At 51.2% G+C, this 25,775-nt stretch overlaps 1 protein-coding gene across 1 annotated transcript in view; it reads right to left on the reverse strand.

Annotated features, from left to right (window-relative positions):
- CACNA1H (calcium voltage-gated channel subunit alpha1 H) overlaps window positions 1-25,775 on the reverse strand; it is a 164,825-nt gene that overhangs the window by 46,364 nt on the left and 92,686 nt on the right. Inside the window, exons 10-13 of the mRNA XM_021550249.3 lie at window positions 8,285-8,436; window positions 6,432-6,617; window positions 5,311-5,428; window positions 3,097-3,252 (exon numbers count right to left, since the gene is read on the reverse strand). Coding sequence (XP_021405924.3) covers window positions 3,097-3,252; window positions 5,311-5,428; window positions 6,432-6,617; window positions 8,285-8,436 — 612 coding nt within the window. The remainder of the gene's footprint in view (window positions 1-3,096; window positions 3,253-5,310; window positions 5,429-6,431; window positions 6,618-8,284; window positions 8,437-25,775) is intronic.

Here is a 25,775-nt window from a genome sequence, read left to right on the forward strand (position 1 = left end):
ATGGAAGAGCTGGTCCCAGGGGAAGGAGCACAGTTCCTCGCCTGGTGCCTGGACAAACCCCCCCAGTTTGCAGAGACACGGTGCTGAAGTGGCAATGAACTTCATTTTGCCCGTGATTTACTGCAAAGTGCTGCAGCCAGGAGGAGTGAAGGGCTCGAGCTCCCTGATTCATCTTTGTTTCAGAGCAGAAACACCAGTGCAGAGCGGATGAAAGATCTGCACAATTTTGGAAGGTTTGCCTGCTCTCCCAGAGCAGCTCTGGGGGGGATTTTAAAACGACATGGGAACGGTGTAAACACAAATATGCAATTATAGCCCTTGTACTAAACACAAATGGACTAAAAATGGGTTTGTGGCCATTTTAGTCTGTTCTCTTCTAGGAAAACTCCTGGCAAAGTTGCTCCAGAGGCAGATCAGGAGCTGGGATCAGGCTGAGAGCATGTGCTGTGCTTCCCAGGACAATTTTTATTGTCCTTGCTGAAGCCCTGCTGATGGTTCTGAGTCGAGAGCAGCTCTCAGCTGTCCCAGGAGTCCCTCTCCAGATAAATAAAAGAAACACCTGAGCAAATGGAGGAGAAATTCCCCTCAGTGACTCCTGTGACTGCTCAGATCAGCCCCTGTCAGAGGCAAAGTCAAAGAGGTCAAAACAAGAATTCCCAGCGTGGCAGCAGAGCCAGGGATGACAAAAGCAAACCCAGCTCCACGAGAATTTGTCTTTGGCTTGCAACCAGAGCAGCCTGGTTTGGTGGAGGGTTCCCTGCCCGTGGCAGGGGGTTGGAACCAGAACTTTAAATTCCAACCCAAAGCAGTCCAGGATTCCATCATTTCCCAGCGCAAGGCTTGAGAGGAGCCCTGGCAGCTGAGGAGGGTTTTGTGTAATGAGACAAATGACAAGCCCACAGGCCTGATGTCAGGATTGATAATAAACTGGGGTGGAGAGCAAAATGTGCCCTGCAAATGCCCTGCCTGCGGTTGCTGCCCTTTGGGGTGAATAATCCAGGCTGGGGAACAGCAGAGCTCGCACACATTTAAATCACAGTCTGTATCAGCTCTGAGAGGAGCCATTAGGGCTGAGCAGGGAAACCACAGCTCGTCTGGAGGAGCAATCAGGCACTCAGAGAGCTCTGGCTTCACCTCAGCACCGCGTCCAGCCTCCCAGAGGGCAGGGGAGGAACGGAGCTGCTCCCTGCAGAGCTCCCCGAGAGGAGAAATGTTGGGAAGGATGGATAAATAGAATTATTCACAATAATACAGCCAGGATGAAAACAATCCTCCATACTGGCTGGACAACACCCTTACCTACAGATAAGTCCAAAAGCCAAGTGGACTGTTCCATCTCACCTCCCAAAGTGTACGGTTCACCCCGCACCTGTATCCCTCCCCTAAAACATCAAGTGCCTGTAACCCCATTGGCCCAAGCCTTGCTCCAGCCACCTTGAAGCTCCCTGATAAGGGGGCTCTGAGGGGTCGGATGCTCTCTTGGATCTTCCCCTCTCTTGGACCTTCCCCTCTCTTGGACCTTCCCCTCTCTTGGACCTTCCCCTCTCTTGGACCTTCCCCTTTCTTGGATCTTCCCCTCTCTTGGAACTTCCATTCTCTTGGACCTTCCCCTCTCTTGGAACTTCCCCTCTCTTGGACCTTCCCCTCTCTTGGACCTTCCCCTCTCTTGGATCTTCCCCTCTCTTGGAACTTCCATTCTCTTGGACCTTCCCCTCTCTTGGAACTTCCCCTCTCTTGGACCTTCCCCTCTCTTGGAACTTCCCCTCTCTTGGATCTTCCCCCTCTTAGGACCTGCACCCTCTCCTAGAGCATCCTTTTGTCTCTCCCTGCCCCATCCCCTCAAGGCTCGCCCTGTGCTGTGTCTGGCAGCTCGAGGCAGGACCTTTCTCCATCCCTAATAAACTTTATACCCCAAGAGCAGCCTCAGAGATCTCCCGTCCCCATTCACCCAAACCGTCCTGGAGCCCCGCGCTCCCTACAGAGAAAACTTCCTTCCACCCCAAAGCATCGTCCTCAAGAGCTGGGAATTCACTGCCAGGAACCTGGGAACAGCTTTTGAGCAGCTGTGCTCCCGGCTTTCAATATTCCAGGAGGGAATTCCTGAGTTCCAAGGGAGGGACAGGGCTCATCCTGCCCGGTCCTCAGCACTGGAACTGCCTGGAAAATGTGGAATCCCAGGATAGAGCTGAGGGGAAATTCTCAGGAGGGGAAAGTCCTGCTTAGAACCCCGAGTTCCCTTCAGGGCGAGGTAACCAGTCCTTACCAGCCCTCACCTTTTTGAATTTCAGCAAAACTTTGGAATGTATTGAAAGCCTGAGTCCCCACCACATGGAAACACAAACCATGGGATATATGGTGAGTAAAATTAATCCTGAATGATTTCTCCTAAATCACACAGCAGACTGCGTAGGAGGTCAGAGTCCTACCCCCACCCCAGTTCCCATGCCACATCCAGTGGGCTTTAATTGCAAAGATTGATCCAAAAGTGCCCACCACGGATCTTCTGCACCCCTTAAATTTAAATTTAAATTCAGGGCTGCAGAGATTGATCCAGAAAAGCTTCAGGTGCCTAGCACAGATCAACTGCACCTGTTAAATTTAAATTTAAATTTAAGGCTGCAAAAATTGATCCAGAAAAGACTTCAGGTGCCTAGCACAGATCATCTGCACCCGTTAAATTTAAATTTAAGACTGCAAAAATTGATCCAGAAGAGCTTCATGTGCCCAATACAGATCATCTCCAGCCCTTTAATTTAAATTTAAATTTAGGGCTGTAGAGACTGATGTAGAAGTGCTTCAAATGCCCAACCCTGCTCATCTGCACCTCTTAAATTTAAATTTAGGGCTGCAGAGATTGATCCAGAAGAGCTTCAGATGCCCAATACACATCATCTGCACATCTTAAATTTAAATTTAAGTTTATGGCTGCAGAGATTGATCCAGAAGAGCTTCATGTACCCACCACAGATCATCTGCACCCCTTAAATTTAAATTTAAATTTCGGGCTGACTGCCTGGGTAGGTGTTTCCCTGATGGATCACGCCCACAGGTGCGTGCCAGGTCTCTTCTCCCCCTCCCTCAGCCTGGACCTCTCACCTCTGCCTGGAATCCTTCCACCAGGATGGCCACCAGGAGGTTGAAGAGGACGTAGTTGCCAAAGGTCATCAGGGCCACGAAGTAGAGGGCGGCCCAGGAGGAGGTGGAGGCCATCCCGTTGTAGAGCACCACGTTCCAGTCCTCCTGCGTCAGGATCTGCAGGGGAAAGGCAGGGGTGTGGGGATCCAGGGATTCCCTCTGGCTGCCCTGGGACCCATGGACAGAGATCACAGCCAGTGTCTCTCTACCGAGCCCCCAGAGACACTGGCTGTGATCTCTGTCCATGGAAAAGAGTTTTCAATCTTACAGGGTGAATTACCAGCTCTGAGGGTTTGATATAAATAATAATTAAGTGTGGCACTGGTACAAAAGTAAAATTTTAGGATTCTAGATGAGGGGTCCAAAGGGACAAGCTGGAGGAAATTGGGTGTGCCTTGTCCTTTTTCTCCTTCTTCATGCCCTCCATGTCTCACTGTGGTGTTGGCATTTTTCTGTTGGTGCAGGCTGGGGACACACTGTCCAACGTAGGTGACAGATATTGGCACGTTCTTGTAAATCCAGCCCAGGGAGTTTCTGGTATTGAATGTTTGTCACATCCCACTGAGGGCAGAGCCCCACACGCTGCCCTGCAGGACAGAGCTGGGCAGGGCAGCAGAACATGTGAGAGATCAACAGAATAAACAACCCGGAAACCAGCACAGACCAATTATGGCTTCTGCTTTGGGGCTGAAAAACAGAGACTTTCTACAATTTCGGAATCATCAACACCTCAGATTCCGACACAGGGGCAGAGCCTCAGCTCCTCCTCTCCTCTGTGCACTGAAACCCTGCCATGTTCCCTCTCCTGACCGTTCCACTGGCAGGTCTTGTGAGATGAGGCAGCAGGAATTGCCTTTCTCAGCTCTTTGTGTGTGATTTCCGATCACCTTGTCGTAGAAATTTGCCTTTATTTAGATCTTTGCACCTCTGCTGGCCAAGCCTCCCCTCCCTGCAGGAAGGTCTGGCACTCCCTGCCCACAGAGGACAGGTTAGATCCAAGATATCCCAAGGAGAAAGAAGCACAGTCCTAATCCCATTATTCCCTGGAGGTGTTGCCTCCTTTGATAACCATCAGAAGATAACAGCCCTGAGGCCACAGATCTCATCTCCTTCAGGCTGCTCTTCAGAAGGCAGCTGGAGCTGAAGGAAAGGGAGAAGGACAGGATAATTAATGAGATAAATGACATTGGGTGGCTCCAGAACCTCAGGGAAGTCTTTTCCTTTCGGTAAAAACACTGGGCAAAATAAATTCCCCATCACTGCAAAGCTTTGCTCCGAGGGATCTTCCTCTGGAATTTTCACTCTGCAGCTTCAAAAATCCTGGAGCCTGTGAGAAATGGATGACAGGCTCGTGTTCCACGTTAATTCTTGCACTGAAAACGGCCTCAAACCCCCTGGACCAAGGTGGCTTTGGGGACAGGAGTGCTGCACTGAGTCATGCTGCTCAATGACCTTCCTGGGACACAGCACTGAGCCTTTGTGCTCCTGCCAGCTGCACCTCCCAAGGGACTGGGAGGAGGAATGCAGCAGCCTGTGTGTTGGGAAGGGAAAAACGGGAAGCTCTGAGGCTGGGACTGAATTGTCCTTGTTCCTTTGTGAGAATTTATATCCACAGGGAAGGCTCTGGCCTGGTTTCCACCTTGAGTGATGCTACTCTGCCTCTAGAAACTTTATTTACACTTGTTGCACTCAGATTCTAAAGCCTGAGCTCTGAAGCACAGAAGTCTAATCTTTATATTTAAAATATCCTTGAAATAACAGCTGATTCCTCTCTTGTGGAACCTGCCAGGAATTTCAGGCACAAACCAGGCTACAGAAGAAACACAACTTTTTATATCAAGGCTTCCCCAGCACCTCCAGCTCTGATTTGGGAGGGGATTTGTCACCCCCAGTTACACAGAATTGTTTGCAAAAGGCAGGGAAGGAGACAGAGATCTGCAGAGTAGGAACAGGATGAACAGCAGAAAGGAAAATTAGAGTGGATGCTCCTTTTACTGATAAGAGATACAGTGCTGATTTTGAGTAGATTTCTTCTCCATCAAGGCTTTTAAACCCAGAAACACCATCTCTGCCCTAATAACTCTTCACTCCAATTCCACATCTCCTGGAAGAGGTTCTTGGAATAAAAACTCCTCATGCTCCCTCTTAAAACACCCCTGAGGACACAGAGCTTACCTGGAACACGGTCACAATGGCCCAGAGTAAGGAATCAAAATTCTTCCTGTCTGGAACGGTGTCTCCGGTGTCGGTTTTCAGGCTGAACTTGCACCCAAAAAGATGCATGCCAAGGATGCTGGAGTGGGGAAAGAGGGAGATGGAAGAAACACCTGGGTGAAAAGTGGTTGCAGGGAGGATTGCAGGGGTTTTATGGATTCTTTTCCACTCCCAGTGGTTTTTTTTTTTTTTTTTTTTTTGGCCCCGCAGTTCTCCTGCCTCACATTTCATTCCAGTTGTCTGCACCGGAGGAAAATCCAGGATCTCCTTTGTCTGGAAAAATTACAAACCACGTTGCCAGCTCCCTGGTTTCCAGGCAAAGGATTCTGAGGGGTATTAGAGGGTCACACAGACAGAAATCTTGGAATCTGCACAACTTCCACCCCAAATCTAACACTGTATGGTCCAGTCAGTGACAGGCACAGCTCAGGAGCCCCTCAGGGGCAATTATTGGCTGTTTGCATCCTTCATTCACCTCTGGAATGATGGCATTCCATGAAAAACAGGCTGGAAAGGGGTGAATATCCCACTGTGAGCACTCCCCCTGATGCCTCAGGTTTGGATTTTATATTTTCACCTTCTCTGCTGCTTTAGTGCGTGGGGCTGGGTTTCACATCAGGGCATGGTGAGCTCTGTGCACAGAGCAGGGAGACAAAACAATTCCTGCTCCAGCTGGGCACCAAGGACAAATGATCCAAACCTCAGCCCAGGAGCACAAACAGCGTGGGCTGGAGAGAGAAAAACAAGCAGGGTGGGAATTCATAACCTAAAGCTGGAATGGGACAATGAACTCCAAAGTGCCAATGGAGCAGAACCGATCAAAGGGAGAGACCTTGAGTCCATTTTGGGACCATTTTGGGTCATTTGGGTGCAGCCCTGGCTGGGCTCTGGTGCTGCCCAAGGTGGATCCATGGAGGAGATCCTTGAATAAATCCCTGTTTATTCTGTAACTCTGCCCAGCCTCTGCTCTGGCTCAGCCTTCCCAAGGCATCGCCCCCACCCCACACAGGCGGCGCGTCCCCATCCCGAAGCGGAACAACGCCTGGAGGAAGAGCCAAAACACCTGAAACCCCATGAAATACCTGAAGATGAAGATGAAGAGCATGAGCAGCATGCAGAAGGTGGCCACGTTGTCCATGGTCTTCATGAGCACCACGAGCTGGCGGCGCAGGGCGGGCATGAAGCGCACCAGCTTCAGCACGCGGAGCAGCCGGAACGTCCTGAGCACGGACAGGCCCCCGTCCGACTGCCCGATGATCTCCCAGACACTGTGGGGACACGGGGACACTGCTAGCACTGCAGTTCTGCCCCCTGGCACCTGATCCCCCCAGGAATCCCCCCTTTCCCTGCTCCTTTCCTGCTCCTGGGGAAGCAGCTTCGCTCCCCAGCGGCCGCGCCTCCGGTGGCACGGCTCGTTTGCTTTACAGTTGGTTTTGGGGTCAATTCCCCGAAATTTCTCCTTAATTCTCCTCTTTTTTCCTGAGGTTCTCCATGTCTGCAGCACTACAATCATGCGGATCACAATTTTGTCATATCCATTCCTATGGTATAGGAATTTCAGCACAGCTCTATTCGTTAGAACGAAGTTTTTCTTCCAGCATCTCTTAAGGGAATTAGGGAAACAAAAAAAACCACTTCAAGTCAGTAGGACCAATAGTTTTTATATCTCTTGAGGTATTTATCTCCCTTTAGAACATCCAGAAGGATTTTGGGGGGGGTTGGTGTGATCAGACCACGGAATGACCTTTGTTCAGAACCTTGACTTGTCCAAACCTTGAACCTTGCCAGGATCAAAGGGTTGTGCCAAGGCCAGTCTCCTGGTTTACATCCCTGTGTCCTTGGAATTCTCTGCCCCAAATTCCTGATTGAGGGGTGACCAGAAAGGATCCCAGCACTGGGGTGTGGCTGGGACAGTGTCTCCTGGGGAGCACAGCGGAGCAGGAGCCACCCTTCCCCTCCTGCTTGCCCAATTCCAGCCCGGCTGGGGCAATTTGGGAAAGGGAGGGCACTGCTGGGGTATGGACACTCCCAGTAGCCCTTTCCCAGGACCAGCCACGCTGCATTGAGTGGAAAATCCACCCCAGTGCCAGATGTGTGGCATAAATAGATTTTCCTCTCCATCTGCCAGGTTGATTTACTTTGGACAGCATTCCTAAGGACAGGAATCCAAAAGTCACAATTACAGCACATCCCAACCCTGGATTAACACGTGGCATCACAGAGCCACCAGGTTTGGAAGAGACTTTGAAGACCATTGAGTCCAACCCATGCCCTAACACCTCCTCACCAACTAAACCATGTCACCGATCCATCCATCCTTTTTTAAAACACATCCTTTCCTTTTTTAAAACATCCAATCCTTTTTTAAAACAAATCCTGGGACAGACAGTTCCAGTGCCCAGCCACCCTCTCAGTAAAGAACCTTTTCCTAACATCCAGCCTGAATTTCCCTCGCCATCCCTGGGACATTCACATTCTCTGGATGGACAGAAGAAGCACAGAGAGGAGAAGAGGAAACAATCTGTATCTCTGCTCCTTTGTTTTGCCCATGTGGAATTTGGTGTGGAGATTGTTCACCTGCAGTGATGCTGGGTTGGATTATGGTGAAGGATTTTTGGGGTCAGTGACCAATGGGATCCAGCTGTGGCTCGGGCCCTCAGCAGAGAGTCATGAGTTTTGAGTTGGTTGGATAAGTAAAAAGCATGCAGAATAGGATAGCATCTCTTTAAATAGTATAATTAATGTAATATAGTATAGTTTTAATAAAGCTATTCTTCAGCCTTCTGATCTGGAGCAGACATCATCATTTCTTCCCATATCTGGGGATTTCTGCATTTTTACACATTTTTACGCATTTTTACGCATTTTTACGCATTATTATTCCAGATCCCCACCCCACTCCCCAGCCCGTCTGAGCCCGCGGCGGGGGAAGGACCTGATCACCACGATGATCCCGTCGAAGATGTTGTAGGGGTTCTTGATGTAGCCAAAGATGCCAAAGGCCAGGAGTTTCAGGAGCATCTCCAGGGCAAACATGCTGGTGAAGACGATGTTGCTGATCTCCAAGGCGTTGGTCAGCTCGTCTGGCTGCGGGCAGAAAAGCAACGCGGTCAGAGAAAACGGGAATGTTCCTCCCACTGGGATTTGTGCTCCTTCTGGAAAGCCATGGAGAAAAAAAAGAAGTGTCTGAGGGAACAGCAGAAAAACCTCCTGGAGTTCCCTGCGAGTTTTACTGGAATCACGGGATCCCAGTTCTGGAGCAGCTGGAGAACAACTGTGCCCAACCCAAAATAATTCAAGCTAAGCAAGGGAGAGGGTTTGTTCACTGTTCCGAGATAGAATGATCCAGGCTGGAATCTGCCTGGATTCACATGGATCACTCTGCTTTTACTGCGCTGACTCCAGCAGAACTTCATGGATGCTGCTGTAGAGGAATACAGGATATTCCTACATGTGATTCAGGAATATTACAGCTCTATTCATTAAAACGAAGCATTTTTTCTTCCAGACATCTCCTAAGAGCATTAGGAAAAGAAAAATACACCTAAAGTCAGTGGGATCGATATTTTTATGTCTCTTGAGGTACTTATCTTTCTTTGGAAATTGCCCCCCAAAACCCCAAAATAGTCTTTCCTAAAACCAGCAGATTTTAAGTGCCAGGACTGCATTCAGGACCTCTGAGTTTCTCTGGGTGCACAAGATTTTAATGGAGCTGAAACCCAAGATTTTTCCATGCCCCTCTTCTATCCCAGCACCACATTCCCTCACGCTCCAGCCTTGCTTCCAGACATTCCATTCTTTTCCTGGGAAATGCAGCAGCACCCAGGCTCCCAAATGTGGCAGGAAAAATGGGAAAAGGTGGGATTGATCTGCTCCCTCACTGGAGCTGCTCCCTTCCAACAGCACCTGGCTCTGCAACGAGAATTTCTAGTTCCAGGCCTGCTCTTTTGTGAGACAAAATGAGTATTTTTCATTTCCTTTTCCTCAGTGTAATAACATTGTCTAGGAAAAAGTGTGATTTTCATATCTGACTCATCTCCTGGACTGATAATAATTTCCATTATTCCCCATCCCTCGTTAGGGGGGTAAAATCAGCTGGTTTTCGGGGGATGATGTTGCACTCCTTGAGGCTCTGTAACACATTGAGCCCCACACTCAGCAAATCCAACCCTTGGCAGTGGGAGGAGAGGGTGAAAGGGTTAACTGGGATTTGGGAAGAGCCCACACATTCCCTCCAGCCCGTGGGCTGCTAATGAGCCATCATTCACCGCTAAATTACTCTCTGCAATCGCCTGTCTGCTGCTCAACCATTTATCCGGGGGGAGAGCACTCAGAGCTCCAGGTTCTAATCCATAAACTCGGATTGCCATGGGATACCAGGCAAGGACTGGGAAATTTGCACTTCTTTCCCTCACTTCAGGCAGAGCTCACCCATCCTATTCTATTCCTTGCCCTCTCAATGCCCAACCAACATGAGGAGAGGCAAAAAAAAAAAACAAAAAAAAAGAAAAAACCAAAAAAAGAAAAACCGTCATCAGAGGCTCAGGGCTGCTCTGGGATGGAATCTGACCAGCTCTCCACAGAGACTGATCCCAAAATAGCCCTGCAGGCTCCCAGGCTGTCCTGCTCCAAGCACAGCGGGGACAGGACGCGGTGCTGGCACCGTCCCCGAGCGCTCTGTCAGGACCTGGCACGTCCAGGGTCCCCCCGGCAGGCTTGGACGAGGGAATTCTTGACAAGGAGCAAAATAATTCATTAAAGTCTCGTGTCCCTGCAGGCACAGCTCCTGGAACAGGGTGTGGGTGGCAGGCTGAGGCTGGGAAATGAATGGGCAGCAAGGAATCCCACAGAATCCCAGGATCACTGAGGTGGGAAAAGACCTCCAGGAGCATCGAGTCCAGGCTGGGTCTGATCCCCTCCTTGTCCCCAGCCCAGAGCTCTGAATGCCACACCCAGGAATTCCTTGGACACCTCCAGGGATGGGAACTCCAAACTTCCCTGGGCACTTCCAGTGGCTGACCAACCTTTCCATGGAGAAATTCCTCCTGATGTCCAACCTGAGCCTCCCCTGGCACAGCTTGAGGCCATTTCCTCTCCTCCTTTTGCTGAAGCCACCACCATTCTTGACAGGAATCTGCAGCTTGCTGGGGTGGTTCTGTTTTCCCTGCTGCTCCCCAGCACTTTTTTTCCTGGGAAACATGGAAAACCTGCCCACTGCTGTTCCCAGAACCTCGTCCTCTCCCACGGAGCAGCGGCCTCATGCACTGAAGGCAAACGTGGTGTGGGGCGCTCCAAATTCCCCTTGCTGCCGCCAAGAGTACAATTTTATCATGAAAATTTGGCTTCCTGGTGGTCACTTCAAAATCCCCAATCCTGGAACGATGTGGACGTAGCAGCACAGAATCGCTAAGGCTGGAAAATACCTCAAAGGTCAGCGAGTGCATCGTGATAAAACAATCTCAGAGTCATCCCCCAAAAAGCCAGTGTCGAGTCTGAAGAGCTGAACAACCCCAAAAACACCCTAAGGCAAATAAAAGGAATGTGCACATTGTTATTCCCTAAAATCCCAAGTTTTCTTAGGCAAACCCAAGATTCTCCTGAGCCAACCCTGAATCGATTTCCCAATTCCCTTGGACAATTTGTGCCCTTTTTGCTTTGTCTCCAGCGCCGTGACTTCTGCTTCCTGTCGAAGTCCGGCAGAAAATCCGCAGTGATCTGTCAGGGAGGGGAGAGCAGCCACGAGGGCCAGGGACAGGAGAGGACAAGGAGGTGGCCTGGAACGTCAGCAGCTGTGCCCAGGAGCTGATCCAGCAGATCGGAGCGCGGCAGGACGCCCGGGAAAGGCTGACAGGCGGCTGACACTGCAAAATCTCACCTCGGGGGATCTTCATTATCCTTTTGGGATAATGTGATGACAGGGCCAGCTGTGAGCAGCGATGTTGGAGCAGATCCTGCCGGGACACCAGGCAGGACCCGCCGGGCACGGACAAGGACGGATGGCCCTGAACGGCGGCCAAGCTCCGCTGGGAGCTTGGGGATTGCTGGAGTGGATGCTGAGGAGCAGACGAGCCAAACATCCAACGCTCCAGCCTTCCAGCGTGGTTATCTTCTCCTGACACCAACGGGAGCCCAGGAACCGGGGATGTTTTTGTGCCTTCTGGAATGGTTTATTGCTCGCAGCGCCAATTTCCCGCTCCTCCCGCTCGCTGATGAGCGAAGACCCACGAGGAGGGTCAAGGAAGGGACACTCCAGATGGATTTGGCCATTCCCCTGCAGTCAGCCACTAGGAGCCACTGTTGGTTTTGCCCGGATTAAAGCCAATCCCAGAGCAGGAATTTTTCCAGGAGTCTTTTTCTCCGGGTGAAAACAAACCGTTGATTTGCTGAAACCGAAGCTTCTCGTGGCGAGGATTATTTTCGTCCAACTTTCTGGCCGGGAGAAAACAAAATTGCAACAACACTTTCAAAATGCTGCAGTGTCTCGTTTTGACCTGCTCAGAGCTGGAAACTTCAGGCTTTTGGCTCAAGCAGCGGCTCTGTCACGAAATGCAGCTCGGATTGGGATGTGTGACAAAGCTTGGCAGCAAAATGAGGCGCTTCCAGGAGAGTTGGGCTAAAGTGGAGGTTTTTTGCTTTTTGCCAATTATTTTTTTGAAGCCTCGACAACTCTGGCAGCGAAAATTCCTGCCCCTCCATTGGGCTCCAAGGTGCACAAGGAAAAAAAATTGCTTTTCCAAACACAGAGAAGGTGAGCAGGACCCCCCAGCAGCTTTGGGGATCTCCACGTCAGCTGCTGCTGCTGCAATTATTGACCTTTACATCAGTCCAGGGTTCCAGGGCCAAAAGGTGACCACGTGGAATTGCAGGAGGATCCAGAATGCTCAGGAACGCCCAGAATATGGGAGAAGATTGGCAATGCTGGCATGAGGATCCCCCAGTCTGGATGTGGAGGCTGGAATGGGAATGGCCAAACTGGAAACTGTCACCAAAAACCAGCACAGAACGGCTTAACCCCAGCTCCCACTGGCACATCCCAGGGAATGCCCAAAAAAAGTTCAGATTTGAGTCTAAACTTTAGAATTTCAGATTTTTGGGCTGCAGGATTAAATTTCCCACTATTCAAGGGAAGGGCGGGAGCCGTGTGGGATCAGTTTGGAAGATTTCAGCATCCTTGAGTTTAAATGAGAGCAAGGCCTGACTGCAGACAAAACACATCCCCTCTCTGCCCATTTTCAAGGCCATATTTATGCTGCAGAATATTCCAGCGATTCCAAACTATGCTTTTATTAGGGACAAACCTCAAACAGTTCATTCCAAGTTCAGATAAACAGACCAAAGAAAAAAAGAAAAAAATCCTTTCCTAAATAGTTTAGGTCTGAAAACCTCGGAAGCTGCGAATCTGCCACTTGTGGTTTTAGCAAGGACCCCAGAGTCTTCCTGGAACCACGGAATCCAATAAAAGAGAAACCCATCATGGTCCAATTATCCATGGCTCCTCCAAGCAGACAATGAGGGGTGGAATTTGCAGCCTTAGATTCTCTTTTTGTGCACCTGAATTCCTGCAGTTCTCCAAGGACTGGGATCTCTTTGTGCCTCTTTTTCCTCTGCCCACCTTCTCCCTCATCTCCTTTGATTGCTGCATCCACCAGCTGCTGTTTTACATAATTTAGGCTCAGTCCCAGCAGGGCAACTGAACACCTTTCTGCTTTGAAACTCTGAAATAATCACACCTGCATCCCTCACGGTGGAGAAAAGGGCTCTGCCACACCACCTCCTTCCTGCTGAATGACCACGGAAGTTTCCAGAGTTAAAAATGTTGTTTTCCTTCAGAAATCCCCCTCCAAAGCAGCTCAACTTTTCCTGAGCCGGGAGATCTGAGAGTGGCAGAGCCCCGAGGAGCAGTAAACAAACCCAGAACATCGAGTCTCATAAACATCCTTTGCACTTGGGTTGTTTTTTCTCTTAGTCCCGAGCCTAAAGCTGTCAATGGGACTTGCAGCACTTGTTTATGTTGGCTTTTCTGCTTTAGATGCTCATTCAGCCCACAGAGGCTCTGAGCAGGCACAATAATGATCTGTCAATCCCTGCCTGGCTCCCGGCACTCCGTGTTTCCTCCCCTCCCCTCATTTTTGGGCAATTATAATTCTCCAATTACCAGGTTTTCCACTGCCACAGAGTTCACCTGCCTGCAGCCCCGAATTCAAACCCACAGAGAGTGCAGAGAGAGGAGAACAACCCAAGGACTTCATGGACCATCCATCCCACCCAGGGGCACCTTCCACCAGCCCAGGGTGCCCTGTCCAGCCTGGCCTGGGACACTTGCAGGGATCCACAGCTTCTCTGGGAATCCGTGCCCCACCCTGGCGGGGAGAAATGCCAGGAGAATTCCCAGGAGAAGGAAGAGGGAAGGAGGGAACTGTGACATCTCCCAGCAGGGACAGGCTGCCCTGCGCTCTGCTGGGGTTTGTTTCCAGCTGTGCCATTCCCCTGCCTCTGGAGCAGGCTGGGAAAAGCTCCTTTTCCAGGGAATTTCAGGAGGCAGAGCTGTCAGGGGATGTAAGTGACGCCCCAGCGAAGTGAAAGCTCCGTTCTGACCTTTATTTTTCTCTCCTTCTTTGCTTGTCAAAGATCAAACTGAGCAGTTCTGATATTTCTGAGTAAGTAAACAACCCAGCACAGCAAACAAGCAGAGCCCCCCGAGCAATTGCAGACCTGGCTGCTCCCTCCTCTGCATTCCCTGCCTTTAAAAAATCAAACCCAAAAAACCCCAGGAACAGCACAAGTCGGCTTTTCAGCTCCTGCATCTGAAAATATCTCCAGTGCAAACCATTTGGATGAATGAAAATGAAAGTTTATTTACTACAAGATTGGACACTTCATGTCTGAAAATCAACTTCAAACTGGTTTAGTCCATCTAGACCACAGAATTGCCTTCCTTTATGAGATAAAACTTCCTAAAAAAAAAAGGGGTTGGGTGATGTTTTCCCAGGCTCATGAGCACAGTTCAAAGTTATTTCTGCTCTCTGGCCTTGGAAAGGGATCAGGGACTTGAACCAGGATATCCCAGCCCTGGAAGCTGAGATATTTTGCTATTTTAGGGTGCCACTGCCCCAAATTTAACAGCCAGCCACAACCACAACCTCTCAGAAGCACAAGTCCTACTCAAGGAGGGGTTTTCTGTTTTTAAAGCCTCTCCTAAAAGTTGTGGCTTTAAGGAGTTTGTGCTTTCCACTGAAAAAAAAAAAAAAAGTGTCACTGAGAGACTTCCAAATGGGCTCTGCTTCAAAGTAGGCTGGAAACAGAAGGAAAAAGAGATCTCCTCCTTGTGCCTGCTGATGGATGCTCCCTCTCTGGGTTTGGAATGAAAAATGGGGAATTTATTCCCTCAGTCACCTCTGCTCTCAGGTTTTATGCCTCCCTCTAAATGGGATCCTTCATGTGGAGCGATAACAATTTAATTGAAGATAACTGATGGTAATTTTTCCTCCTTTCAATTGACCTGCTTGATCTCCTAATGCTCTGCAGAGTTCCTTTTAACTCTCTGCTCCATGGTTAATGATCCCATGCCCAGATGTAAAAATCTGCTCCTTCCTCTGGCTGCCTACGGGACACTGGGGCATGGAGGAAGCACTAAAACCCCAAACCAGCAGAGTTCAGCTTCTCCTGCAGTGACCAGATTCCACACTCAGGATTTTCAAGGATTTCCAAGATTTTTGTGCCAGTCCCTCAAGTTCAGGTTTGGATGTGGGGAAGGAATTGTTCCCTCTGAGGTCCTGGCACAAATTCCAGAGAAGCTGGAAGTGGCCAAGGCCAGGCTGGACAGGGCTTGGAGCCACCTGGGGTGGTGGAAGGTGACCCTGGGGGTGGCACTGGATGACTTCCAACCCAACCCATCCCAGTTTCCAGGCTGGGAGAGTTTTCTGTCCAGAAGAATCCCTGGATGCCACATTTCCCTGTCCTACAAGAAGAGCCAGGAGCCAAATCTGTTCTCTGGGATAATCAGCTTCCCTCAGAAGCTTCCCAGGCAGGAGGTCCCACGTGGCAGAACATATTTGCAGTATTACTTTCCCATTTCTCAGTTTCATTCAGCAAAATGCAATTTCATTTCCAGTGACATAAATGCCAAGCAGGATTAGATCAAGTGCTGCCTCCTCCAGCCTCTGGAGGACGGGGCCTGGGCCATCTGAAATGATATCAGCACAACTGTTTGGGAAAGCAGGGCAATCAGCTGGCTTACATCCGCATGGAGGATCACTTGGAGCGACAGATGGCTCAAAAATAAGCCTTAAAATGAGAAAAAAACCCCACCCAAACCCTCGAAAACAATGCCCCAAAGCAGGCCAGCAGCGCTCAGGTTCAGTTATGAAATGAGAAGTCACAGCAGGAAGGAGCCAGCTCTCCAAATAAGCAGGGAAAGGCTCCAGCAAAGCCCCAGGAGCTGCTGGGAGAACTGGACTCTGCACACTGGTCCCACTGGCAGGAAAAAGAGGGAAAATGGGAATGTGGAATGTCTCCTGTGCTGGGTGCAGGGATCACCCTCAGGAGCATCCACCGGGAGATGCTCTGGCCCCTTCCCAACATCCCAGAACCTGTTGCTGGAGCTTTTTCCCTGGAAATAGGAGCAGGTTTCTCTCTGCTGCCATCCCACCCCGCACGGCCTTGGCTCCTTTAAAAGCCTCTGGCCGAAATCCAGGGAATTCATCCAGCCTGAATAATTCCCATCCATATGCTGAGCAGCAGCAGTGGATCTGCTGGCCGGACAGCTCGGAGCAGGGCCTGGGCTGACTCTCATCCAAGAAATCTGGCTTCTCCCTCACCATAAAAAAATTACATTCACACAAGAAATTCTATCCACAGGGTTCCTTGCCCACTGCAAAGCTGCTCTTGACCACGCTCTGCGCTGAAGTCAATAATTAATGGCCCCAAAATCATCAGCACAATGCCAGAAATCAGCTTTGTTTGGCTGGTTAACCACAAAGAATTAATTTTTAAAATCTAATGCAGCATTCCTACTGATTTATGGTCCTTTAAAAATATATATTAATAAATATGGCTTTATATTTAGGCTGAAGATATCTCAAATCTCATTAATTTGAAAGAAGAACCAGACTCTACCTTTTTCCTTTTAGGTGTGAACTGAGTCCTGGGCTATGAAGAGCTGGAATATTTAAGACTGGGATACACAGGAAACCCATGGAATATGCTACAGCAGAAAGGAGCAACAGAGACCCAGCCTGAAGGAATCTGCACAAAAACTGAAGGTCAATTATGGATTTTTTGTTGGGAAAATCCTCCGGCCACACCCCACAGCTGCCCAAGAGGTTCCAGATGCCCATCACAGGTGGCACCACGTGCTCTGAAGGTGGCAGGACACACACACAGAGAGAGTAAAGAACCATTTCCCAGCTCTTTGATGACACTTTAGCAACCATTCCATGATCTTTATCCAGCTCCTGGCTCTCTCTGAAACTCTGGGATCAAAGACCTTTGGGTTGTCATTAGCAGGCAAAACCCAATAGAAGTTGTTTACTTCGGCCGAGTTAATGGCACTGGAAATATTTAATCAAAAAATGGACACACTCCCCCTATTACTGCCAAGATGATTCAGAAGGGGCCACTTAAATCTGGTTTGTCAAGCCATTACTCATCCCCTGCTAATAGAGCTTTGTGGAGAGTCCCTTTGAAAAATGCACTTTGGTGATCCGCGGGCACCGGGAGATGAAACGCACCCGGGAGCGCAGCAGGGGAGGAAAGGAAGGTGGGGATGTGTTCAGTCTGTGTCTCAAAAAAAAAACCCAAAAAACCTTGGCTTAGTCATTTGTGCAGCCCAGGAGAGGAGCTGGAGAGGCTGGAGGGGGAAATGAGTTCAAGGAGAGGGTAATTCTTGAAAAAAAAAAAAAAAAATGGGAGCCGGCGGCTGGACCCGACCTCTGAGTGCCCAAGTGAAGAGATGGGAGAAGACTGGGAGAGGTTTTAGAGGGTTCAAGGGTCTGGGAATGGAAGGAGGGAATGAAAATGTTGGAGGGCAGCAGGAGAAAAGCTGGGGGTGTGCCTCGTTTGGGCACAGGGAATTCTTTAGGGGGTTCCCTCTGGGAAACTGAATCCCAGAATGGTTTGGGTTGAAGGGACCTCAAAACCCATCCAGTGCCACCCCTGGCATGGGCAGGGACACCTTCCACTGTCCCAGGGTGCTCCAAGTCCTGTTCAGCCTGGGGGATACTTCCAGGGATCCACATCTACTCTGGGAACCTGTGCCAGGGCCCACCCACCCTCCCAGGGAGGAATTCCTTCCCAATATTCCATCTGTCCCTGCCCTCTTGCCAGTTTGAAGCCATTCCCCCTGTCCTGGCACTCCTTGTAAAAGTCCTCTCTCCATCTCTCCTGCAGATATCCTTCAGGCACTGAAAGGCCACAATTCACTGACCCCAAATCCTCTTCTCCAGGTTGAATGATCCCAATTCCAGCTAATCCCAATAAACCAGGGCTGTTCACCTTCTCAGGGCCTGGAGACCTCTGAGCACCCTGACATGGGAACACTTGATCCTGCCTTAGAGCCAGGGATGGACCAGCTGAGTTGAGCTCTATTTATTGTGATTTTTGTGACACTGGATCAAAAGAGATCCCTTGGCATCCTTGGATCCATTCTTAGGGTGGGTAACTCACGTTTTCCACAGGCTGGTGAGGTCCAGGGACATCCAGCGGGGACAGCACAGCTGGAGGAACCTCCAGCCCTTTTACCTCCCAGGACTGGACTGCACTTGGTCCAGCCCCAAGTTTGACACAGCTTCCCAAAGAGAGAAACGCTCCCAAAGCGCCGAAGATTCCGAAAAAGCACGGAAATGATCATCTGCAATCCCACATCTGGAACCCAGGCAGCAGCTCCTCCCTGCTCAGATCCAACACAGAGCCAGGAGAACAAATCCAGGGGAAATCCACCTTTCCTCCCCTCCAGCAAACCCAAAGCAACGCCAGCAACCATCCTGAGCTCCTTTTTGTGTGGGAGAACACGAAGCCGTGAGAGCCCAGGGTGCTGCAGCCCTCGGCCAAGGCAGGCAGATGGGAACCTTGGAGCTCCACGCTGCTCTTCCCAGTGAATTATTGCTCCCTCCTTTCAGCCACCAGCACCAGACTAAAGCAGCAATTAAAGAATTAAAGCCCATCCACCAGGAGCAGAAAGGGAAAGCAAAAAAACAAAAATGTCCAAAAGCATAAGGGGGTGTTTCTGCCAGCAGCCTCCAGCACGTGCAGCTCCTGCTCCGTTTGAGCTTGGGAATTCCGGAATCATGGAATGCCCTGAGCTGGGAGGGACACACGGGGAGCAGAGTCCAGCTCCTGCCCTGCTCAGGCACTGCAAAAACCCCACCCGTGCATCCCTGGTGTGGGAACCCAGCACATCCCTCTGGCTGCCCCAAGACCCTGGCAGGGGGCTTGGACACCTTGGCATGAAATCAAAAACTCCTTTGGCTTCCATTTTAGCCCGTGGAAAAAGCTGCCAAATTTGTGTGAGGAATTACAAACCACAAGGGTTTGAGTAGTGTGGTAGTTGGATTAATACAGGGTGGAAAAGCAGAATTTTGGGGGTTTTTAGAGTGGGATTCAAGGGGTCAAGATGCAGGGATTTGGGCGTGTCCTGACCTTCTCCTCCTCCTCCTTGCCTCCATGCCTCGCTGTGCTGGTGACACTTTTCTGTTGGTTTAAGGACAGACACAGTGTCCAACAGAAATGACAGATATTGGCACGTTGTTGTACACATGGCACAGGCAGTTTTTGGTGTAAAATGAAAAACACCAGCCCAAGGAGGGGAGTCTGCCACAGCCTGACCTCTGGAGAGACCACAGCTCCTTGAGGAAGGATGTTCTGGGTAAGGGAAAATCAACAGCTTTGAGAGGCCGACCCTGCTCTTTCCCTCTCCTTCTTTGGCTGCGGGGCTGGGAGGAAAAGATTTTTTACAATCTCGGGGTCATTTCAACCTCCAGAGCCCTGAGACCCTGGGAGCATTGTCCACACGCCCCGGGGCCCTGGGGAGATGCTCCAGTGCCCAACACCCTCCAGGGAAGGTAAAATCCATCTTCCCTAAAATCCACCTTTCCTAAAATCCACCTTCCCTACAATCCACCTTCCCTAAAATTCACCTTCCCTAAAATCCACCTTCCCTAAAATTCACCTTCCCTAAAATCCACCTTCCCTAAAATTCACCTTCCCTAAAATCCACCTTCCCTAAAATCCACCTTCCCTAAAATCCAACCTAAACCTCCCCTGGCACAGCTCCAGCAGGGATCAGAGCTCTCCGTGGCTCTCAGGAGAAGCTGCAGACCACTTGTGCCTGAGGAATTTAAAAATAAACATTAAAAAAACCCCAACAACATAAAAATATAAAATAAAAAAAAAGGATTAAAAAACAACGATAAAAATAATTGAAATAAATAAAGAATTGAAATAAATCGAAAAAAAGAGTTGAAAAAACAACAGCAAGCACTGACATCCCTCCTGCTCCCTGAGACGAGAGCAGCTTGTTCTGCTGAGGCAGGGAAGGACTCCAGAGGTCAGGAAAGAATTCCAGGGAAAAGGGAAGGACACAAGAGGTCAGGAAAGAATTCCAGGGAAAAGGGAAGGACACAAGAGGTCAGGAAAGAATTCTGAGGACTCCAGAGGTCAGGGAAGAATTCCAAGAATATTAGAAATCAGGGAGGAATTCCAAGGACACCAGAGGTCAGGGAGGAATTCCAAGGCAGAGCTGCCCTTCAGCACAGTGGGATCACCTGGAATTTCCAAAAGGAGAGCTCAGTGAGTCCTGCTCCTCATCCCTGTTTGTATCCCCCAATTCTGTCCAGGCCCAGGATTTGCACCTGGCAGAATTTCCTGATGTCAGGGTCTGGAGATGACCCTGTGCTGCCACATTTTCACCTTCTTGACAAAAAGCAAATTCCAACGAAATGAAATTCCATGAAACCACCACCAATATTCACAGAAATCACTGGGCTGGCTTTGCACTGCGCTTCTCTTGCCATATTTACTCCTAAAATTGGGAAAAGAAGAAAAAGGTCTGGAAAACAGGACTTCAAACAGAGGAGGTGACTTTCCATGGGATTTTTCTGTTTCCTTTTGCAGGAATGATGCCTCACCCCCAAGCCTGCCCTGGATTTCAGTGTGGCTTTATTGTTATGGGAACAAAATGATACAGGAAAAAATAAAAATCAGTGATTTTAATTTGATATAATGGCATAAAATCACTGCTAAAACAATGAAATTCAGCTGGATTAGCCCTAATAACAGCAGCACTAATTAAAGTTATTGCAGTTCACTCTTAGTGTGAGGCTGGTGAGCACCTGAGCCTCTCCCCGGGCAGGAGTGGGTGAGTTTGGTTTTGGGGGTCGTTAGTTCAGCCTTGGTGAGCTGGGCAGAGGGGGCTGTTAACGAGCACTAATTACCTGCCACTAATTACAGCAGCAATAACAACACCTCTCTGTCGGAATCTGAGGTATTGATGATCCCAAAATCGTAGAAAGTCTCTGTCTTTCTGCCCCAAAGCAGAAGCCATAATTGGTCTGTGCTGGTTTCCAGGTTGTTTATTCTGTTGATCTCTCACATGTTCTGCTGCCCTGCCCAGCTCTGTCCTGCAGGGCAGCGTGTGGGGCTCTGCCCTCAGTGGGATGTGACAAACATTAAATACCAGAAACTCCCTGGGCTGCATTTACAAGAACGTGCCAATATCTGTCACCTACGTTGGACAGTGTGTCCCCAGCCTGAACCAACAGAAAAATGCCAACACCACAGTGAGACATGGAGGGCATGAAGAAGGAGAAAAAGGACAAGGCACACCCAATTTCCTCCAGCTTGTCCCCTTTGGACCCCTCATCTAGAATCCTAAAATTTTACTTTTGCACCCATGCCACACTTAATTATTACTGATATCAAACCCTCAGAGCTGGTAATTGATCCTGTAAGATTGAAAACTCTTTTCCATGGGCAGAGATCACAGCCAGTGTCTCTGGGGGCTCTGTAGAGAGACACTGGCTGTGATCTCTGTCCATGGGTCCCAGGGCAGCCAGAGGGAAGCTCTGGACTCCCACACCTCTGCAGCCATGCCAGGCTCTGCCAACCCCCTGCACATCCCACATCCAGCTGGGGAGGAGGTGGCAGGCAGGCACGGCTGTGAAAAACAGACCAGGCAGGATTTCACTGGGTTCCCCATCCCTGGCAGCATCCAGGGCTGGGCTGGACAGGCCTGGAGCAGCCTGGGGTTGTGGAAGGTCTCTGGCCATGGAAAAAAAAATCCCTTTCAAGGTCCCTTAAAGCCAAACTATTCTGGGATTATTTCATTTGCATTGTTCTCTCTTCCATGCCCAAATCAAGGTGGTTTTTTCCCCTGTTTTTTCCCTGCCGTGGCTCTGAGGGGCAGAAGTGAAGAAGAAGCTCCTGCAGGAGCAGACACAGAACCAGAGCTGCTCCAAGCCCCGCGGCTGCTCCAGGGCCTGCATCCCCCTGCTGCTCCGGAAAAACCCAAACCAACCCAAACCCTCCAGGCAGGGATGGACCAGGCACCCCCAGGCTGAGCTGGAGAGGGGCAGGGAGAGAACTGAGACTGCAGCTCCTGCCTGGTGCCTTCCATAAACTCCTCAAGCTCCACCACCCACCCCACATGCACCCCCGAGGAAGCCACCAGCACCCAAAAACTCTCTCCCTGACGTGGAAATCCTCCTGGTGGGCTCCCAGAGCAGGCAGAGCCTGCCAGATTGTTTTCTTTGCGGCATCCACGGCGGATCTCCAGCGAGCCTTGCTGCCAGGCAGGCTGGAGGAGAGTTTCCATGGCAATGAGCTGGCATCGCCTTGGTGACCACGGGCTGCTGCTGCTGCTGAAGCAGCCTGACCCCTGCACAGCTGAGCACAGCACGGAATTTCCTCCTTCCCTGCCTCGTGGTGGCTTTTATGGAGCTCAGCCCCAGGCAGGATTGCCTCAGGTGGTTGTGCAGAGGCAGGGAAGCATCCTCAGCCTGGGTGAACCTGTCCCTCTGTCAGCCTCAAAGCAAACCCAGCTCCAATCCTGGCTGCTCCTGAGCCTCAGTGCATGAAAAAGAACATGAAACGGAGGAGACCCAGCACTTCATTAGCCCAGACATCAAAAGCAAATTAATCCACCAGCGTTTAAAGCCTTGAAGAGAGGTCACGCTGAGAGACAGATGTGTTAGCAAGGTGCAGGGGTGGCTGGCACATCCAAAAGCAGCTTTGCAGCTTCCTCCCAGGTGAGGAGCTCATCCAGATTTCCGTGGGAGAGTCAGACCCGAGTCTGCCTCCCTCCAAACCACCTCCAGATAAAGTTTGTGTTAGCACAAAAGCCTCACCCTGAGCTCACGAGGCAGGGAATTGTTGCATCTCTGAGAGCTCCCACTGCTTCCTCTCCCAAATTTACGGCTTTAACAACTCCTTCCCCAAAACCTGATCCCACGGAAGCATTCCTCGAGCTCCTCTTCAAACCCAAGCCCTGCACTCCACAACCCCACCGTGCCTTCCACGGAGATGCTGAACAAAACCCCAAAGGCACCTTCGGGGTGCAGAACTGGGCAGGGCAGAAGTTTGGGGGAGCAGCAAAGGCTGGGAGAGAGGAGTGAGGAGGGAACTGGGGACCTGCTGCCCCTGAGCTGCAGGGAACAGGCTCCCAGAGTGGCTCCCAAAACAGGATTATGGAATCACAGAGCATGGACACGCTCCTGCTGTTACTGCCAAGATGATTCACCTGGTTGGAAAGGGATCATCCAGCCCTGCACAGACCCCCCAACAACCCCACCCTGGGCATCCCTGGGGTGATGTCCAAACCCTCCTGCAGCTCTGGCAGCCTCGGGGCTGTGCCCATTCCCTGGGGAGCCTCAGCACCCTCTGGGGCAGAACCTTTCCCTCAAACCCACCCTAACCTTCCCTGGCACAGCTCCAGCCGTTCCCTGGTCCCAGGAGCTGCAGATCCCGAGGATTTTCCCCCTCAGCCTCCTCCTCTCTGGGCTGGCTGAGGCACAGAGAAGTCCAGACCAAACCTTCCCATCGTGTTGACACAGCTCCCTGGAGCCACCCCGAGCCCGAAGCAGAGCAGCGACCCCGAAGACGCACGGCCACACGCCCTAACAACTCCTTCCACCCCCAGCACACCATTCCCCAGCAGGTTTGATACTTTCCAGGACAAATTCCTCGTTTAAACAAAAAACCAGGAGCTATTTTGTCTCCTTGCAGCCTTAAAATCAGCCAGCCAGGACTGGACGCTTGGGAGTGAGGAAGCACGAGGGGACAGTGCCAGCGTGGCAGGGGACACTGGGCAGCCCAGGGGACAGGCAGAGCATCCCTGCCCTGAGCCACAGGAACTGGGACATCTGGAGAGCACAGCAGGAACGTTCTGGAGCATCCTGTGCCTCCTGGTGAGCGCTCCCCGCTGGGATTTCAGCATATGGCTGCTGCAAGCCTGCCCAGTGCCACTGTGATTTTTTCAAACCATCAAACCAGTCCCCCAGGCTGCGACTCGCCTCCCTGTCAAACAAGGGACAAGGATTCAATTTGGGGTTTCCAGAGTTTCCAGCTCAGAGATACAATTAGAGAAATATTCACCCAGATGATGATAAATAACCCTGGGCTGGAGAACCTCGGCAAAGATCTGTTCTCGAGGCGGGTGTGTGACACAGAACCTTCTGCAGGGCTGCTTTACAAGCTTTCCCCTGAGCCCAAACTTGTTAACCTTCATTTCCCTGCCTGTTTGCAGAGGAGTGACAGCTGCAGCCAGAAATCCAGCGCTCAGCTTGCCTGTCAGAGTTTAAAAAATCAAATATGGATGAAACCCTCTGCTGTTACAACGAGCGAGAAGGAGGAGGGGAAACGAAAAAAAAAACAAAAAAAAGGAGTGGGAGGAAATCCACGGCTTTAAAATAATTTCTGAAATACAAAAGGGACTTGTGCAAGTCGGCTGGGAAACATGCACTGCATGGTTTCCTTCCCTCATTACCTGTCTGGGAGTCTGAGCCTGCCTGTCCATCACCTCCCCAGGTTCAGCTCAGCCTGGGGAAGAGGGAAAAGCTGTTCCAGGGAAAGGAGGAGCTGAGGAGCATCGCCCAGCCATGCCCCACTGCAGCCAGGGAGGGATTCCTGCTGCTCGGGGGTGTCTGTGCGTGCTGGGAGCCTGGCAGGGGTGCCAGTGCCACCAGCCCAGCCTGGAAAGGGGGGACAGAGCCAGGGAGGCCGGCAGAGAGAGGGGAGCACTCTTTTGGATACTCTGCGGGAGTGGTTTGGGGGGTTAGGAGTTGTTCCCTGCATCACCTCTGGCTCTGACGCTTCCAGAGGCACAAACTGGGATTTCTGGCTGTGCCCAGTCTGCAGCCCAGCCCCGCTGGCACACACAGCAGCACACCAGGAGCTGCTCCAGAGCCACCCCAGGAGCTCCAGAACCATCCCATGTGCTCCAGAACCACCCCAGGAGCTCCAGAACCACCTCAGGTGCTCCAGAACCACCCCAGGAGCTCCAGAGCCACCCCAGGTGCTTCAGGGTCACCCCAGGTGCTCCAGAGCCACCCCAGAAGCTCCAGGGTCACCCCAGGTACTCCAGAACCACCCCAGGAGCTCCAGGGCTACCCCAGGAGCTCCAGAGCCACCCCAGGAGCTCCAGAACCATCCCATGTGCTCCAGAACCACCCCAGGAGCTTCAGAACCACCCCAGGAGCTCCAGAACCATGCCAGGTGCTCTAGAACCACCTCAGGAGCTCCAGAACCATGCCAGGTGCTCCAGAGCCATCTCAGGTGCTCCAGAGCCACCCCAGGTACTCCAGAACCACCCCAGGAACTCCAGAACCACCCCAGATGCTCCAGAGCCATCCCAGGAGTTCCAAAGCCACCCCAGAAGCTCCAGGGCCACCCCAGGTGCTCCAGAACCATCCCAGCTGCTCCAAAGCGACCACAGGAGCTCCAGAACCACCCCAGGTGCTCCAGGGTCACCCCAGGTACTCCAGAACCACCCCAGGAGCTCCAGAGCCACCCCAGGAGCTCCAGAACCACCCCAGGAGCTCCAGGGCCACCCCAGGTGCTTCAGAACCACCCCAGGAGCTCCAGAAACACCCCAGGAGCTCCAGAACCACGCCAGGTGCTCCAGAGCCATCTCAGGAGCTCCAGAACCATCCCAGCTGCTCCAAAGCGACCACAAGAGCTCCAGAACCACCCCAGGAGCTCCAGGGCCACCCCAGGAGCTCCAGGGCCACCCCAGGTGCTCCAGAATCACCCCAGGTGCTCCAGAACCACCCCAGGAGCTCCAGAGCCACCCCAGGAGCTTCAGAGCCACCCCAGGTGCTGACCTGTTCTCCTGGCAGCTCCGAGAGCCTCCAGCACCAGGAGGGCTCTGCAGCACACACAGGTCCCTGCCAGGAGATAACTGCCCAGCAACCCACGCTGTTCTCCTGGCCAAAATC

The sequence above is a fragment of the Lonchura striata genome, chromosome 16 (genome assembly GCF_046129695.1).
Source record: "Lonchura striata isolate bLonStr1 chromosome 16, bLonStr1.mat, whole genome shotgun sequence".
Lineage (NCBI taxonomy): Eukaryota > Metazoa > Chordata > Aves > Passeriformes > Estrildidae > Lonchura > Lonchura striata.